At 39.4% G+C, this 17,596-nt stretch overlaps 1 protein-coding gene across 2 annotated transcripts; it reads left to right on the top strand.

Annotated features, from left to right (window-relative positions):
* The first annotated feature begins 4,497 nt into the window (after positions 1 to 4,497).
* LOC112239687 (5-hydroxytryptamine receptor 3A-like) lies at positions 4,498 to 15,307 on the top strand. Of its 2 annotated transcripts, XM_042316769.1 has the most exons (10): positions 4,498 to 4,760; positions 4,860 to 4,931; positions 6,911 to 7,152; positions 7,259 to 7,303; positions 7,603 to 7,709; positions 7,934 to 8,103; positions 9,167 to 9,288; positions 11,211 to 11,421; positions 14,036 to 14,185; positions 15,006 to 15,307. In XM_042316769.1, exons 2-10 carry the CDS (start codon positions 4,874 to 4,876, stop codon positions 15,248 to 15,250), a joined length of 1,350 nt encoding a protein of 449 aa, XP_042172703.1. In that variant the 5' UTR covers positions 4,498 to 4,760; positions 4,860 to 4,873; the 3' UTR covers positions 15,251 to 15,307. The 2 variants fall into 2 exon arrangements, with proteins under 2 accessions (XP_042172703.1, XP_042172704.1); XM_042316770.1 differs by lacking the exons at positions 4,498 to 4,760; positions 4,860 to 4,931 and adding an exon at positions 6,359 to 6,796.
* Positions 15,308 to 17,596: the final 2,289 nt, after the last annotated feature.

Below are 17,596 nucleotides of genomic sequence, written 5' to 3' on the forward strand. Positions count from 1 at the left end.
ATTTCTTTAATGGACCAACATGACTGGAGATGACTATTGTTCCTTTATGTTATTTCCTTTAAATGGACCAACATCATGTGAATATTTCTCAATGTTATTTCCTTCCTTTAAATGGAACAACATCATGACTGAATATTTCTGACCATGTTATTTCCCTTCCTTTAAATGGACCAACATCACTGGAGATGGAATATTGTCACCAGCTATTTGTTTTAAATGGACCAACATCATGTGAATATTATGTGTTCCATGTTATTTAATTATTAAATGGACACAACATGACTGTGAATATTACTCACCATGTTTCCTTTAAATGGACCAACATCATGTGAATATTTACCGGGACACAACATGACATGGTTATTTCCTTTAAATGGACCAACATCATGTGAATATTGCTCACCATGTTATTTCCTTTAAATGGACCAACATCATGTGAATATTGCTCCATGTTATTTCCTTTAAATGGACCAACATCATGTGCAAAATATTGCTCACCATGTTATTTCCTTTAAATGGACCAACATCATGTGAATATTGCTCACCATGTTATTTCCTTTCAAAAATTGCAACATCATGTGAATATTACTCACCATAGTTATTTCCTATTTTAAATGGACCAACATCATGTGAATATCCTGAATTAACACATCTGAGTTATTTCCTTTAAATGAACCAACATCATGCTGAATATTGCTGAACCATGTTATTTCACCTTCCTGAATTAAATGGACCAACATCATGTTATTGCTCACATCATGTTATTACACCTTCCTTTAAATGGACCAACATCATGTGAATATTAACCATGCTATTTCCTTTAAATGGACCAACATCATGTGAATATTGCTCACCATGTTATTTCCTTTAAATGGACCAACATCATGTGAATATTACTCACCATGCTATTTCCTTTAAATGGACCAACATCATGTGAATATTACTCACCATGTTATTTCCTTTAAATGGACCAACATCATGTGAATATTGCTCACCATGTTATTTCCTTTAAATGGACCAACATCATGTGAATATTACTCACCATGTTATTTCCTTTAAATGGACCAACATCATGTGAATATTACTCACCATGTTATTTCCTTTAAATGGACCAACATCATGTGAATATTACTCACCATGTTATTTCCTTTAAATGGACCAACATCATGTGAATATTACTCACCATGCTATTTCCTTTAAATGGACCAACATCATGTGAATATTGCTCACCATGTTATTTCCTTTAAATGGACCAACATCATGTGAAACTTAGTGTTAAGACCCACCACATTTATGACATACTAAAATGGTGAACTAATAATGATATGTAATATAGACCCCTCCCCTGATAACAGTCTGCCACTGGTGAGAATGAACAAGGTCCTTGTACACTGTATCTTTGGGAATCAGTGATTTTCAAGGCAGTAGCACCAATGACATAAAACTGAGGGATACACATTATACTAGTAAAAATAATGTTTTTTAATAGCCTTCTTTCATTTTTATTGATCTATACAATATATTAAATACTTTAGTTGACTGTCTAGCATAACAAATAAGAGATATCTCTAAATCCCCAGAACATCACTACAACTCTACACATCAATACTGGAACAAGGATATTTGCACACCCTGAGCTTCTAAAACAATGCACACACATACAGTTGTGCTGTATAAAGGACTTGCATTAGGTACTTCATAAACAGTTCAATACAAACAAAACAGTTATGATATGTAACTATTTGTCATTTTAAAGTGTTTTTCATGGAAGGGACCCAAATGCCACTGTAATTCAAGAATGACCCAAGTGTAAATAAGACGCTGGGTTTGATCTTGAATAATCAAACCGATTAGGTTTCCTCACCATTTAGTGTACACATGGAAAGCTAATTGTCATTCCTGTAAAGCACTGCTCAGCACAAGGCCCTGATTAATCAATCCATTTACAATATTTGTTTTATATTTGTTTATAAAATTGGTCAGAGAGGATATACCAAGTGAGTTGAGTTTATCTCTGCCCAAACCCTGACACATCTACTACTGTAAGTGTAACAGTGGTATTTCAGTAGCAATAGCTTCAGAGGAACTGGGCTGGAGAGGGTATGGTTCAGGCCCAACCAATTTGTACAGTATTTGGCAGTGTGCTGGACACCTCTGACTGATTCAGGTCAGGTCAGGGTTACGACTCATTTGTGGCACAAAAATGAGAAGCTAGTTTTGAAGTGGGACCGGTTTGTCGGGTTGAAGCGAACATATTGGAGTAAGGGAACCGTGCTCACATCTACTGTATGCGTTGCTCATTTCACCCCGGAGGACTTCGATGGCTTAATATATCCAGTGGAATGCAGCACACAGAATGATACTGTCACATCTGCTCCTGCTACACCCCCTAGTGGACATTCGGTGTCTCCTTGACCTGCAGCCTTTCCCCAGTTCTCTCCCTCTCCCTCTTCTTCTCTCTCTGTGTGTGATTGTGTGGTTGGAGACAGGTGTGCAGTTCCCCACCAGCTGCAACCCGTTCCATAATCAAGACCTCTACAAATACTCAGTCCTGCCATTTCCACTCTGCCAGATCTAGTCTCTGTTCAGTCGGACACGCATCTAGCTATTTGTTGTGATTTAAGATCCTGTATCCTGCTGTGCCTATTTCATTGCCTGACACTGTTTCTCTTCTCACTGCAGTTTTGCCGCTCTAACTCTGGTTCCTGTCTCCTGTTCCACATCTCGCTACCCTGTTCTGGATTCAACTCATCACTTCCTTGGATTCCCCTCCAGACCTGTTTACCCTGTCCCAACCCAGCTCACTCCAACCTCAGCCTCCATAACTGGTTTCCTACAACTCATCCAAGCTTCGCTGGATCTGCACTTCATCTCTAAGCATTAAGAAGGAAAGAAATTCAACAGATTAACCTTAAACAAGGCACACTTGTTAATTGAAATTCCAGGTGACTACCTCATGAAGCTGGTTGAGAGAATGCCAAGAGTGTGCAAAGCTGTCATCAATGCAAAGGGTGGCTACTTTGAAGAATTGCAAATATAAAATATATTTAGATTTATTTAAATAGTTTGTTTACTACATGATTCCATATGTTGTATTCCATAGTTTTGGTGTATTCAGTATTAGTCTACAAATCAAAGTTTATTTGTCACGTTTGCTGACTACAACAGGTGAAATGCTTACTTATGGGCTCTAACCAATAGTGTGAAAAAAAGGTTGTGTGTGTGTGTGTGTGTGTGTGTGTGTGTGTGTGTAAGGAAATAAAACAGTAAAAAGACATTTGAAAATAACAGTAGCAAGGCAATATACAGGCACCGGTTGGTCAGGCTTATTGAGGTAGTATGTACCTGTATGGTTGAAGTGACTATGCATATATGATGAGTAGCAGTAGTGTAAAAAGAGGGGTTGGTTGGTGGGTGGCTGGACACAATGCAGATAGCCCGGTTAGCCAATGTGTGGGAGCACTGGTTGGTCAGGCCAATTGAGGTAGTAGGTACATGAATGTATAGTTAAAGTGAATTGCATATATGATAAATAGAGAGTAGCAGCAGTGTAAAAGAGGGGTTGGGAGGGGGGCACACAATGCAAATAGTCTGGGTAACCATTTGGTTACCTGTTCAGGAGTCTTATGGCTTGGGGGTAAAAACTGTTGAAGCCTTTTTGTCCTAGACTTGGCACTCCGGTACCACTTGCCATGCGGTAGTAGAGAGAACAGTCTATGACTATGACAATTTTTAGGGCCTTCCTCTGACAATGTAGACAATAGTAAAAATTAAGAAAAACCCTTGAATGAGTCCAAACGTTTAACTGGTATTGTACATCCACAAGTCCTAATTGTTTCAGACCACGGGGTCTTGGTCAAATATTTTGCGAAACACTCACCCTTAAGTCATTTGTTGATTCTGAATGGATCCTGCAGTAAATGTTCACACTAAACGGTTAAGTTACAGGTTACTAGTCCACAACCAGCTGTCAAAACAAGTTGCTTCATGAACCACTAGTGAGGAGATAGCCACCTTTCTCAATTACCCAGAGAGGAGACAGCACCACTGAAACCACAATGCTGTCTGGTGCCCATGCATGATGACATTTCAAATAAACCAACTCAATCCCTTTTGTATTATTGTCTGTATGAAGTCTGTATGCTCAACAATATGATAACAGCCTACGGTCCTATTGAGGTCCAGTGAAACATATAGCCAACTATAGGGTTTAGAGGCAGGTGGAGGTGCAGTATATCCACTTATGCCTAGTCACAGTAATTAGTAAATACCTGTCTGTTGTGGGTTGTTTACACAAGATGGTGAAATGAATCCTGGGAGGTTCATTTAAAAACTCATTATTTGGGGATTATGGTCAAGCACATCCTGTACAATATCGAGGATAATATTCTAATGTAGACAGTTTGTGGGGGTGTGTGTGGTTGTGGAAGACTGGGGCAACAACATGTTAAAGAACAGCCTTTATAAGGGTTATTCCTGGTGAGGCTTTGGCTAGAGAGGAAAGGAGAAGGCAAGTGGTGATCACTAAGCAGCCTTTATAAGGGTTATTCCTGGTGAGGCTTTGGCTAGAGAGGAAAGGAGAAGGCAAGTGGTGATCACTAAGCAGCCTTTATAAGGGTCATCCCTGGTGAGGATTTGGCTAGAGAGGAAAGGAGAAGGCAAGTGGTGATCACTAAGCAGCCTTTATAAGGGTTATTCCTGGTGAGGCTTTGGCTAGAGAGGAAAGGAGAAGGCAAGTGGTGATCACTAAGCATCTAAAGGTTGGTTTTCAGTCCTTCTAACAGTTTCATTAGAGGAAACTTGTCTTAATTTATACTAAGACTGTGTGTGCTGACTCTACAGTATGTACTTTGTGACAGGAGGACGTGCAGGGATGAGACCCATGGACCACAGTGTGCTGAAATGTATCTTCTCCCTATTCTTGCTAACAGGTAAGATATTGGGCTCCATTTGACTCTTCTTAAAACAGGTGTGAATTATGCTAGAACAATGTCATCTTTGTTCCTATTAGCAGATATGAAGTAAAGAGTGTAAAACATTTTTATTATATGCGATTGCAAACTGCATTTTTATTTCTTGTCACAAACAGATGATATTATTAAAGTCATGAAAAAGAAACATGTCCAATGAAAAATCAAATAAATATAACCCAGCTAGCACATTTGGTTCTTTGGAAGTTGCGGGAACGTATGTTTTTGGTTTTACATTGGTTGTGGGAACACAGCCATACGTTTCCTGACTGGTAAAACTGAACATTTTTTAAACATTCTGAGAGCAGAAGTGAAAATGTTATCTGTTCTGAGAACATTTATTTTTAGGTTGCAGGAAGGTTCTGATGACGTTTTACTCTGGTTCCTTGAACATTTTCCTGGGAGTTATTTTTTATTATAATATCGAATGTATTTGATTAAATATGCAGACAGACAGATTAAAAGTAAGTTTACATTTTAATGCCTCTGACAGCCAACTTTCTAGCTCCGTTCATAACTTTTGGACTTCATAGCATTCCCAGAAAGCATGGATTATTGAGTCATTATTAGTTTTACACTTCAGACATGACTGAATTTTTGTAATTTTTCTCTTGTATAATAAATTCTATACTTTAGTTTATACTGGATTAAGCATACATTTTCATTAACTGTAATTTCGTTAATTAAGTTCCAACATTCCCTCTATCTTGTGCCAACATCAGTTATTTTAAAGCCTTGTTTCCAATAGTTTATATATATATTTTAAGAGATTGACAGTTGGATATGCTCTCTCCAAGGTTTTGTATATCTTATATCATACGAACATCATTTTTTGACTCATATAGATTTCCTCAGGGTTGCTCTGATGTCCAAAAGATTTCAAATCTAAATTTCGTGATATGTAACTTTTAAGTTGCAGGTATTTGAAAATATCTAAATTTTGTGATATGTAACTTTTAAGTTGCAGGTATTTGAAAATATCTACATTGGTCAGTCCAAAATTGCATTTTAATTCTGTCATGGAAATAAATATGTTCCCTGTTACCAAGTCATTTTATCAAATCAAATCATTTTATGGTTTCCATTCTTATAGATTTTCATATGGACCAATTTATCGGAGATTTCTGAAAAGCTATTCAATGATTGTTCCATAGGGTTGTATTTTTAGGGAGTAATATTGCTTCTTGTAAAATACATTTAATTTGATTTTATATTGTTATATTGTTCTGAACTATGAAGTTGTTCATGTTCTTAGCTTTATCCATTGAAAATAGACTAAAACAAAAATAAATTATTCTTGGGATGAGGATGCACATCTTTTTTACTCATATAACAGACCCCATTTCAAAGGTAACAAGCACTCATTAATTAAGATCAGGTGTGGCCAATTAGTGGGCGCGACCAACCCACCTGAACACACTTTACAAGGTAGAGGATAGAGTTTTGTTGATGCTGAGAACAAAATCTATATGTTTTTACATAACAGTCTTCAAACATTCTCCATTACAACAATTTTCTTGTGTTTTTTTTAATAGAAAGTTCTCTTGTATTTTTTAAAATTGTATTACTTTCTCAGAAATCCAAGCAACTATCCTGCACCATTCCCAGAAAAGTTGTGGGAAGGTTGTATGCAAAATAACCACAGGACAATCAAGCACTTGCCAAGCTCTAAAAACATATTGTTCTCAGAACGTAACTGATAATGGACTAGTGATAAGAGTATCAGGTTTAGATACAGTGCAATATACAGAGAGCATGATCACTTTTCACAGTGAGTCACTACTTTGAAGACATGCAACAACCTTATCCCATTTCATTTTGACTGTGTAAGTCATTTATTGTACTGTTGAACTATTGAAAAGCCTCGTTGGTTCCGAGAAAAGCGCTATATAAATCCAATATTATATTCTGAAATTAAATACCCATCTCTGGTTCCACAGTATCTGCATCAGGCACGCTATCCAACGCAGCAGTTACTACTATCCAACCACTATCAAATACAGCCAGTGCATCCCAACCAGCCAACACAGCCACTTCATCCAGTGCAACCACACCATCCTGTTTGACCCGTCGATGTCTGGCCAGCATGCTGATTGCGAAAGAAGCTCGGAGTCCGCCACAGTCTCCACGGTGCATCTCAATTATCCGTGTGCCGTCAATCGTGTACGAAACTCTGTCTGTCGTAAGTCCCTTTCCTTTTAATGGAGTTTTCTGCAATGTGATGAGTTTCAGAGATAACATATTGACATTTCTATCACTATGTGATGAATTATCCTCTTCCTAATAAGGATACAAAAAACCTCCGCTTCGAGAGTCGTCTGGAAGTCCCGCTGGTAAGTACCCTCTTAGGAAAAAAAAAAAAGGTGCTATAACCTAAAATGGTTCTCCGGCTGTCTTCATAGGAGAACCTTTTGAGGAACCCTATTTGATTCCAGGTACAAACCCTTTTGGGTTCAATGTAGAATCCTTTCCACAGAGGGTTTGACCTGGAACCAAAAAGAGTTTTCCTATGAGGACAGCTGAAGAACCCTTTTGGAACCCCTTATTCTAAGAGTGTAGGCACAAAACATCCAGAGACATTCAAGTAAATGGGACATTTTGAAATACCACTCATTATGATTATACACTACAGTCTTGGGAAGACCCTGATTTATCATGGGACACATCAGTCTATCATCATGATATGGTGGTCCTGCCTGTCAGCAAAATCTGGACTCCTGAACTCCATGTGACTAATGGGTGAGTCCACTAACAACAGAATACAATAACTTACGTTATGTTTAATTATAATTTTTCATTTAGATTTTATAACAGTCAATTTATGTGTAATCTTCTAAATAGCGAGTGAAACATGGACAGAATTAAAGACAGTACTAATATGTTTTAAGTGTCCAAATGTTTAGGTGTGACAGTTTTAGTAGATCAATCCTCAGTTGTCTGTCCTCAACCTCTCATGTCTAAAGAGTGCAAACAACGATGAAGCACAGCAACAAGGACTTGCTGGTGCACAGCAACGGGACTATAGAGCACATGGTCATCATGAACACTGTGGTGGGCTGTGAAGTCAATCTGTACAACTACCCCTTCGCTTCAGATTTCTGTGCCATCGCCCTGAATGTGTGGGCAATTAGTGGTAAGTGCATCATTTCAAACTTCATTTTGTCTGCTAAATGGCTCTTGCACACCATTATTTACCAAAGCTCTTACTAACCAAAAACAACAAACCAAAAAAATAGTTGTCTGTATAGCCTAATGCAATTTAGTATATAATGCATTTCAGTTTATTTGTCATCTTTGGAATTTCCTATGCATCCTGACTTTCTAGCATTTCTTTTGGTGCTTGTTAGTGGTCTGGACACAGTGTGGGGCCATACTTAAGAACGTTACGAACGTTAGAAAACGTTTTTTAATGTTAAAGTTCAAGCATCAGACAATTAACATTGTTGATGTAGTTGCATGTGATCAAAGGCTGTATGTTAACTGTTCCCATGACATAACCTGGCAGATTTATCCATATGCTAACCTCATCAGATGGCAATGATTATTTCCTGTAACAAATTCCGCATCCGGCCATCAAAGACCTTAAACTTTTTTGTTGTCCCCTTCTAAAGATTCCATCTTTAACTAAAGTTATCTCCCAAATTAAATAATGTTAATTCATAAGTTAAGAACAAATCATAATTATATTAACAACATAACAAATGCAAGCTCTAATTCGTTGTATAGCCTAGTTCAAGGTGGTGGCGTGAAATAGACATGTGTGGGTAAATGGTAAGCTTTCGCCTAGCCTCAAAGCGGAAGTTCAGGATTTTACAACTTTATGTTCGATGGTTCCTCACCCTAAAAGTAGTATGGGCAAGGAGAAACTGTAATCCATGGTTCGGTTTTCTCTGAACAGCCACTACAAACTTCAGCTAACTTTAGCCACCGCTAACAAAAATCTATGCGAGTGAAAAGGGAAATCATGCAATTGTCAATTTTACAAAATCATTTTTAAATTTGTGGTAGTTTTTCCATCCCCTCCTGAGAACCAAGCTAAAACTGAACAAAGAGCCTAAAATCCAGGAATGAACGAAAGCAAATATGTTGTGGACCGTTACTCCCCTAATGGCTATTGATATAAAACATTGTTTTTGTTATAAACTATGGTATGATCTTTGAGTGAGAGAACTAGTATCAAATATCTGCTTTTCCAGGATGTGGCATGTTCCTGGACTTTGGGAATGTGAGCACAACTAGCGCAAACCGTGGGGACTGGCTAACCGAGGAGGTGGAACTCAATGCTAAAGGAGGCAGAGATGATCGCAACTATCTATGGGTTAGTGAGTGCTCCTGGTGATTTCAGTAGTTTGTGACATGTAGAGTAAAGTATCTCTATCTATGGGTTAGTGAGTGTTCCTGGTGATTTCAGTAGTTTATGTGGGATATGTAGAGTAAAGTATCTCTATCTATGGGTTAGTGAGTGTTCCTGTATCTCTATCTATGGGTTGAGTGTTGTGATTTCAGTTGTATTTTATTTATGTGGGACATGTAAAGGTACCTTATTTTTATGGGCAAAGCTTAAACATTTACACTCAAAAGACACTTATTCAAAACAAATGATTTCTGCCTGGCTTTTTATTTTATTTATTTAAACTTTATTTAACTAGGCAATTCAGTTTAGAACAAATTCTTATTTACAATGACGGCCTACCAAAAGGCAAAAGGCCTCCTGCGTGGACGGGGCTGGGATAAAATAAATAAAAAATATATATATATATATATAGGTCAATAACACAACACTACATATAGGACCTAAGACAAAAAATAGCAAGCCAGCAACACATGACAACACAGCATGGTAGCAACATAACATGACAAAAACATGGTAGCAACACACATGACAACAACATGGTAGCAACACATGACAACACAACATCATGGTAGCAACACAACATCATGGTAGCAACATAACATGACAAAAACATGGTAGCAACACAACATGACAACAACATGGTAGCAACACATGACAACACAACATCATGGTAGCAACACAACATCATGGTAGCAACACAACATGGTAGCAACACAACATGACAACAACATGGTAGCAACGCATGACAACACAGCATGGTAGCAGCACAAAACATGGTACAAACATTATTGGGCACAGACAACAGCACAAAGGGCAAGAAGGTACAGACAACAATACATAATGCAAAGCAGCCACAACTGTCAGTAAGAGTGTCCATGATTGAGTCTTTGAATGAAGAGATTGAGATAAAACTGTCCAGTTTGAGTGATTGTTGCAGCTCGTTCCGGTCACTACCTGCAGGGAACTGAAAAGACGAGCGACCCAGGGATGTGTGTGCTTTGGGGACCTTTAACAGAATGTGACTGGCAGAACAGGTGTTGTATGTGGAGGATGAGGGCTGCAGTAGATATCTCAGATAGGGGGGTGTGAGACCTAAGAGGGTTTTATAAATAAGCATCAACCAGTGGGTCTTGCGACGGGTATACAGAGACGCCCAGTTTACAGAGGAGTATAGAGTGCAGTGATGTGTCCTATAAGGAGCCGACTGATAAAGAACATCTAGCCACTCGAGAGAACCCTTACCTACCGATCTATAAATTATGTCTCCGTAATCTAGCATGGGTAGGATGGTCATCTGAATCAGGGTTAGTTTGGCAGCTGGGGTGAAAGAGGAGTGATTACGATAGAAGAAACCAAGTCTAGATTTAACTTTAGCCTGCAGCTTTGATATGTGCTGAGAGAAGGACAGTGTACCGTCTAGCCATACTCCCAAATGCTTGTATGAGGTGACTACTTCAAGCTCTAACCCCTCAGAGGTAGTAAACACACCTGTGGGGAGAGGGGCATTCTTCTTACAGAACAACATGACCTTTGTTTTGGAGGTGTTCAGAACAAGGTTAAGGGTAGAGAAAGCTTGCTGGACACTAAGAAAGCTTTGTTGTAGAGCATTTAACACAAACTCCTGGGAGGGGCCAGCTGACTATAAGACTATCATCTACATATAAATGGATGAGAGAGCTTCCTACTGCCTGAGCTATGTTGATGCAAATTGAGAAGAGTGTGGGGCCTAGGATTGAGACTTGGGGTACTCCCTTGGTGACAGGCAGTAGCTGAGACAGCATATTTTCTGACTTTAAACACTGCATTCTGAGGTAGTTAGCAAACCAGGCCAAAGACCCCCAGAGACACCAATACTCCTTAGCCGGCTTATCTGTCTGTCTTCACAGGTATTGCTGAAAATGCGGTCCGAAAACCCGTTTCTATCCCTGGTCCTGCCCAGTATACTAATCATCTTGGCTGATGTAGGCAGCTTCGCCCTGCCGCTGGGAGAGAGTAAGCGCATCCCCTTCAAGGTTAAACTGGTTCTCAGCTTCATCATGTTCCTCAACATCCTCAAGGACCTTCTGCCTGGAGGAGGCCAGTGCAGCCCCATCATCCGTGAGTATCCTGTGTGTAATGCACCAGAATGAAACTGCATTTTGTTATAAATGGTGTGTATGTATCGGAGTTAGAGCGACTGCGCCAAAAAAGCTAAACATTCCTTTTGTAAACGGCCAATCAGAAACATTTATTCTATTGTAAAAATTGACTACAAAGTGTAGAAAGGGACATTTTTTTGTCATAAAATCAGCCTCTTCCAAAACTGAATTTGGTACCTAAGTGTGTCACAGCGTAAATTAAGGTTGGGTTTGGATTCCAATCATGTCATCAATTCATGTCCCCTTTTGCCCAGGTTGTTTGTGGAAGAGTGGGCAAGTTTGTTTTGCATGAAATCAGTCAATTGAAATAAATTCATTAGGCCCTAATCTATGGAATTTACATGACTGGCAATACAGATATGCATCTGTTGGTCACAGATACTTGGATAAGAAAACCAGTCAGTATCTGGTGTGACCACTATTTGCCTCATGCAGTGCGACACTCCTTCACATAGAGTTGACCAGGCTGTTGCTTGTGGCCTGTGGAATTTTGTCCCACTCCTCTTCAATGGTTGTGCAAAGTTGCTGGATATTGGCGGGAACTGGAACATGCTGTTGGAACACACGTTGATCCAGAGCATCCCAAACTTGCTCAATGGGTGCCATGTCTGAGTTTGCAGGCCATGGAAGAACTGGGAAATGTTCAGCTTCGAGGAATTGTGTACAGATTCTTGCGACATGGGGCAGTACATTATCATTCTGAAGCATGGTGATGGCGGTGGATGAATGGCACGACAATGGGCCTCAGGATCTCGTCACGGTAACTCTGATTTCAAATTACCCTTGATAAAATGCAATTGTGTTTGTTGTCCGTAGCTTATGACTGCCCATACCATAACCCCACCTACACCATGGGACACTCTGTTCACAACGTTGCAAACCGCTCACCCACACAACGCCACACACGCTGTCTGCCATCTGCCCGGTACAGCTGAAACCAGGATTAATCCATGAAGAGCACACTTCTCCAGTGTGCCAGTGGCCATCGAAGGTTTAGGATTTTCCCTATGAAGTCTGTTACGACGCCCGTCAGGTTAAGACCCTGGTAAAGACCACGAGCAGGCAGATGCGCTTCCCTGAGACTGGTTCTGACAGCTTGTGCAGAAAGTCTTCGGTTGTGCAAACCCACAGGTTCATCAGCTGTCCGGGTGGCTCGTCTCAGACCATTATAGGATCAGCCGTCTTGCTTCAGGGGGAGATGTGGCGATATGCTGATGTCTACAGTATCTGATGACGTTATGTCAAGTTCATAAACACACTGCCAGGCATGCACAGTACAACCTGTGATGTTCTATACTGAACCAAAATATAAAACACAACATGTAAAGTGTTGGTCCCATGTTTCATGAGCTGAAATAAAAGATCCCAGAAACATTCCATATGCACAAAAAGCTTTTTCTCTCAAATGTTATGCACACATTTGTTTACATCCCTGTTAGTGAGCATTTCTCCTTTGCCAAGATAATCCATCCACCTGACAGGTGTGGCATATAAAGAAGCTGATTAAACAACATAATTCCACAGGTGCACCTTGTGCTGGGGGACAATAAAAGGCCACTCTAAAATGTGCAGTTTTGTCACAAAACACAATGTGTTGTAGCACCGCTGAGCTGACTGAAGACCGCGGGCATTCAACTCGCAGTAGTTGATATAATTTCCACGGTAACATGTATTTACATCACATGATGAAACTTTGAAACTATGTTGCAAGGTACATTCGCAGCAAGGTTATGTAGAACGAGTATCGCATTAAACATTCCAGACACTGGTTCTTGCCATCTTGGCATACTTTTGATTTGACAGAGCACTATGTGCTAGCCTAAGGTTAGACAGGCTAGCCTAAGGTTAGACAGGCTAGCCTAAGGTTAGACAGGCTAGCCTAAGGTTAGACAGGCTAGCCTAAGGTTAGACAGGCTAGCCTAAGGTTAGACAGGCTAGCCTAAGGTTAGACAGGCTAGCCTAAGGTTAGACAGGCTAGCCTAAGGTTAGACAGGCTAGCCTAAGGTTAGACAGGCTAGCCTAAGGTTAGACAGGCTAGCCTAAGGTTAGACAGGCTAGCCAGCTCCCCCCAGTTGGGCAAAACATATGGTCGATAAGAGTTTCTATTCGCCTCTTCTTTTCTACTTTAGCCTTCACACAGAACTGAATTAGATGATCATCTTGAGATGGCGAGTCACTCAGGTGGGGTGAAACCACAACCCAAAGACAACTTTTGTTTGGCTCCAATCACGACCGCTAGCATTTCATAATGAGACAAATCTAAAACGAGGCCAAATCAGGAAGTTCAGCCGCCCTTTAAGAATGTGCAGAAAGCTCACTCCACAGCTAGCTTGAAATGTTGCCAAGGGAGCTATCAAATTGGATATTTTTCTATAGCTCAATTGTTTGGTACGGTGTCAAGGTGGACGGCTGATGTGTGTTTGCGAGCAGAGTTTCACTATTTCCAGCCCGGTATGTTACAGGGACAGTAAAGAAAGATATACTGGTAGCAGCACACTGATGTCGGTTTCATGTATACAGGACCTCTCTGCCACCATATAACACTCACACATCTCTCTTGTTGTTCTCCATAGGAAAGCACTTCTGTTTCTGTTTGGTCATCCTGGTGTTGAGCACGTTGCAGTCTATGGTGCTCACACGCCTGGCTAAGTGTGGCACTCTCTGGCCCTGCAGCCTCTCCAAGTCCAAAGACTCACTGCTTAAAGACACAGACAATGAAGACGGTAAACTTTTTCATTATTCTGTCATCTCAGTTATCCACAGAGCAAGATATATTTTTATCTGGTTGCCAAAGAAGACGTTACCAAACCTCCTTATTAGGACTGCCAGAGTTAATCAGTTAACGTTATCATTTTTGTGCACAATATTTTATTTATTTACTATTAATCGCATTGTGTGAAAGTGTTGAATACACTGAAAACATCAAATACATCATCTATACCGCAAAAATGTACAATACCATGTAAAAATAAGTGGACATTGAGATGAAATACTGTCCTTTCTTTGACCTAATTTGACTGTTACATTAGACAGAATCAAGAGGTCAATATTCTTAATGTATCTTTGTATTTATAAATCCTAAAACTACAGCTCACTTTGGAATGTATTTCCCCCCAGTTAATTGTTGACATCCCTAGTCTTTATGCAACCATTTATAACCTGACCATGATGTCATAATGACTTTATTGCAACCAGTCTACATTAAGGGGTACCCCATTTAAATATATGCTTATAGGGGGAATTTAAACCATTTACTGACAGTGTTACTGTTTGAGAGTTTTTTTTTTTGTTGCCATGATTTCCAATTTGTGGTCAAATTTGACACGTGTTGGCACTTTTAGGGGGCAAAATAAATTGGCCACTTTTAGGGTTAAAAAAATAAAATCAGCACCATAAACAAGTCGAGGTATTTTGTTAATGCACAACCATTCTTACTCTCTAGCTGCAGTTGACGTCTTACCCAGCATATTTCTCGCATGTCCATAAAAATAATAATGTTATGTTAATCATGTAACCCTTTTTTCTGTCCTTTACTTTGTCTAGACTCCAAGTTTGATTTTAAAGCCTCAGAGGAAGAGAAGAATACAGCCCTCCAGAAGGTGGTGAAGTTTCTCAACAAAATGGCTGCACAAGACCAGAAAAATGCTATACACCATCGCTTTGCCAACAAAGTGGACTTGATCTGTTTCTGTATCTATCTCACCATCCTCATTGTTTACTCATTCATCATTTTATTTTTCTCCTTTGGTTCTCGATGTGAGATCGACCATTTACAATTCTGGCATTAAATTCTGTATTTGCGTTTAACAATGATATTTAAATAAATATAAAGTGTGTACTCTTCAGTAGAGATTTAACAATATTTATTTCAATATGTTTGAGCTAAGAATTAAATTGATTAGGACTATGCATCCTACCTATGAAATACCTCTGCATATCTATCCATTTTCCATTCTTCCTGTGCCATCCAAATTCCTGCATAGCCTACTGGTCAACGTACTGTAGTCAAAAATAATGCGAACGATGACGTTCAGTGATGAAGATACGTCTAGCAACTTGCTGGTTCCCGAGGCCCAGCATGATGACTGAATCACAATTTATGGTATTGTTTGAATGACTGACCCCTGTAATAGCCCCCAGATGGTCTAACACCTTATCAGTGGCAATCTCGATGAAAACACGTTCCTATGGAAGTCATGGGGGTCACTGATGCCAGGATAAGATGTGAAGACTGATGAAACTTGAATCGACTAAGTTAATGTTACTGTGTGAATGAAATTGTCATGTTTGGATTGTTTCAAGAGTTCATAAAGGGCTATGTATTTTGGTAGGTTTTATAATACTATGCTATGAATTTTGATATGTTTTATAGTACTATGCTATGAATTTTGATATGTTTTATAGTACTATGCTATGAATTTTGATATGTTTTATAATACTATGCTATGTATTTTTCTACGCTGTTAAGACTTAGGATATTTTGTATTCTCTTTATCGTGAAGATTACTGGTATGTACCATTTGCTAATTGTATTCTTATTGCGTAACTGTAATAAATCGGATTACTTTCAAATAGATAAACCGTAGTCCTCACATTTGAGTAATATTCCTTGAATTATCATTTGGTGGAATGTCTAATGGTAAATGGTATTCACAATATACATAGCATATATGCTCTCTCTCTAACTGTGCATCTCTGAGCTAAGGTTAACTCAATAATGTAATGCTAGTACATCGATTGCAAGATATTAGCTCCTTGTTCCTTAGCCTCTTGATTGCCTAATGGTAAACCTACACACATCTTACAGTATTCCGAGTGGTGACGCAAGGCTTGCAACCTTGGCAATACCCACTGGATCCGATAATGGGCCCATAGTGTTCACATGATAATGGAGTCAGGTGGTATATCATAGTAGGGTCATAGACCCCTACACTAATTCTGTCATCCTCAGTGAAGTGAATGTTCACTATTCTACATTACCAGGTTGTTAGCTAGCTAGGTAACATGACTAAACAACCCACTGGGCAAAAACTGGTTGAATCAATGTTGTTTCCATGTCATTTCAACCCCCCAAAAATGAATGTAATGACATTGAATCAACATGGAAAACTGATTGGATTAGCAGAAAGTCATCAACACTAGGGCATTTCATATTTCTTCCACCCAGCTTTTAAACCAAATCCAATGATGTGGTGACATTTGTTGTTGAATTCATGTTAGTTGACAACTCATCCAAATTTAAATCAAAACTAAACGTTGAACTAACATTTGTGCCCAGTGGGAATGTTGTTTGTTATCAAACCCAAAAAATAGCGACCCACAACATGGTTATATACAATGCGCATAACAAGAATAACAAGTAGCCTCTTAGAGAAAAGGGTTCCAAAAGGGTTCTGCGGCTGTCCCTATAGGTGAACCCTTTTTGGTTCCAGGTAGAACCCCCTGTGGAAAGGGTTCTACATGGAACCTAAAAGGATTGTACCTGGAGCCAAAACGGGTTCTTCAAATGGTTATCCTATGGGGACAGCCTTGTTATCAAAGAATGGGGCACAACTTTTGAACGGTGTGGGCTACAGACACAGTTTTCAGCAATGGAAAGGCACAAGCATGATTGTGACGAAACTGTGCTCCGTTTGTCCTCTATGGCAGTCAGGGGTTACGTAAACCCTTAATGAATACATGGAAAGGGGACTGTAGCTGTAGTATAGATGCAGTGTGAAGGCCTTATATTATCTCCTAACTAAGCAGGTTCTCAACCTTCCTGTTTCAAATTTAAGAGTATTATCTGGTGAGAACGCATTAATTAAATATACCGGTGCTGTTGAGTGGAACAAACTATGACAGCAAGTCAGAGCCATGCCGACCATAACTTCATTTAAAAAGAATGTCAAAAGCTGGCGAACTGCAGCACTCCAAACGATTCCTTCTCGTTTGAGTTTGAGCAGAGACTGTGTGTATGTTTTGTGTCCATCATAACATTCAATAATACATTAATTGCATTTCATCTTGCACCATGCAATCAATTACCAGTCCTAAACATGTATTTTTCATCCTCTACAGTATGCTGTTATTGCTGCCTGCAGCATGATCTCTTTTATAGTTGTTGGTTGGAGCAGGTCTCCAGAGCCGCTGAG

This window comes from Oncorhynchus tshawytscha, unplaced genomic scaffold (assembly GCF_018296145.1).
Source record: "Oncorhynchus tshawytscha isolate Ot180627B unplaced genomic scaffold, Otsh_v2.0 Un_contig_6607_pilon_pilon, whole genome shotgun sequence".
Classification (NCBI taxonomy): domain Eukaryota; kingdom Metazoa; phylum Chordata; class Actinopteri; order Salmoniformes; family Salmonidae; genus Oncorhynchus; species Oncorhynchus tshawytscha.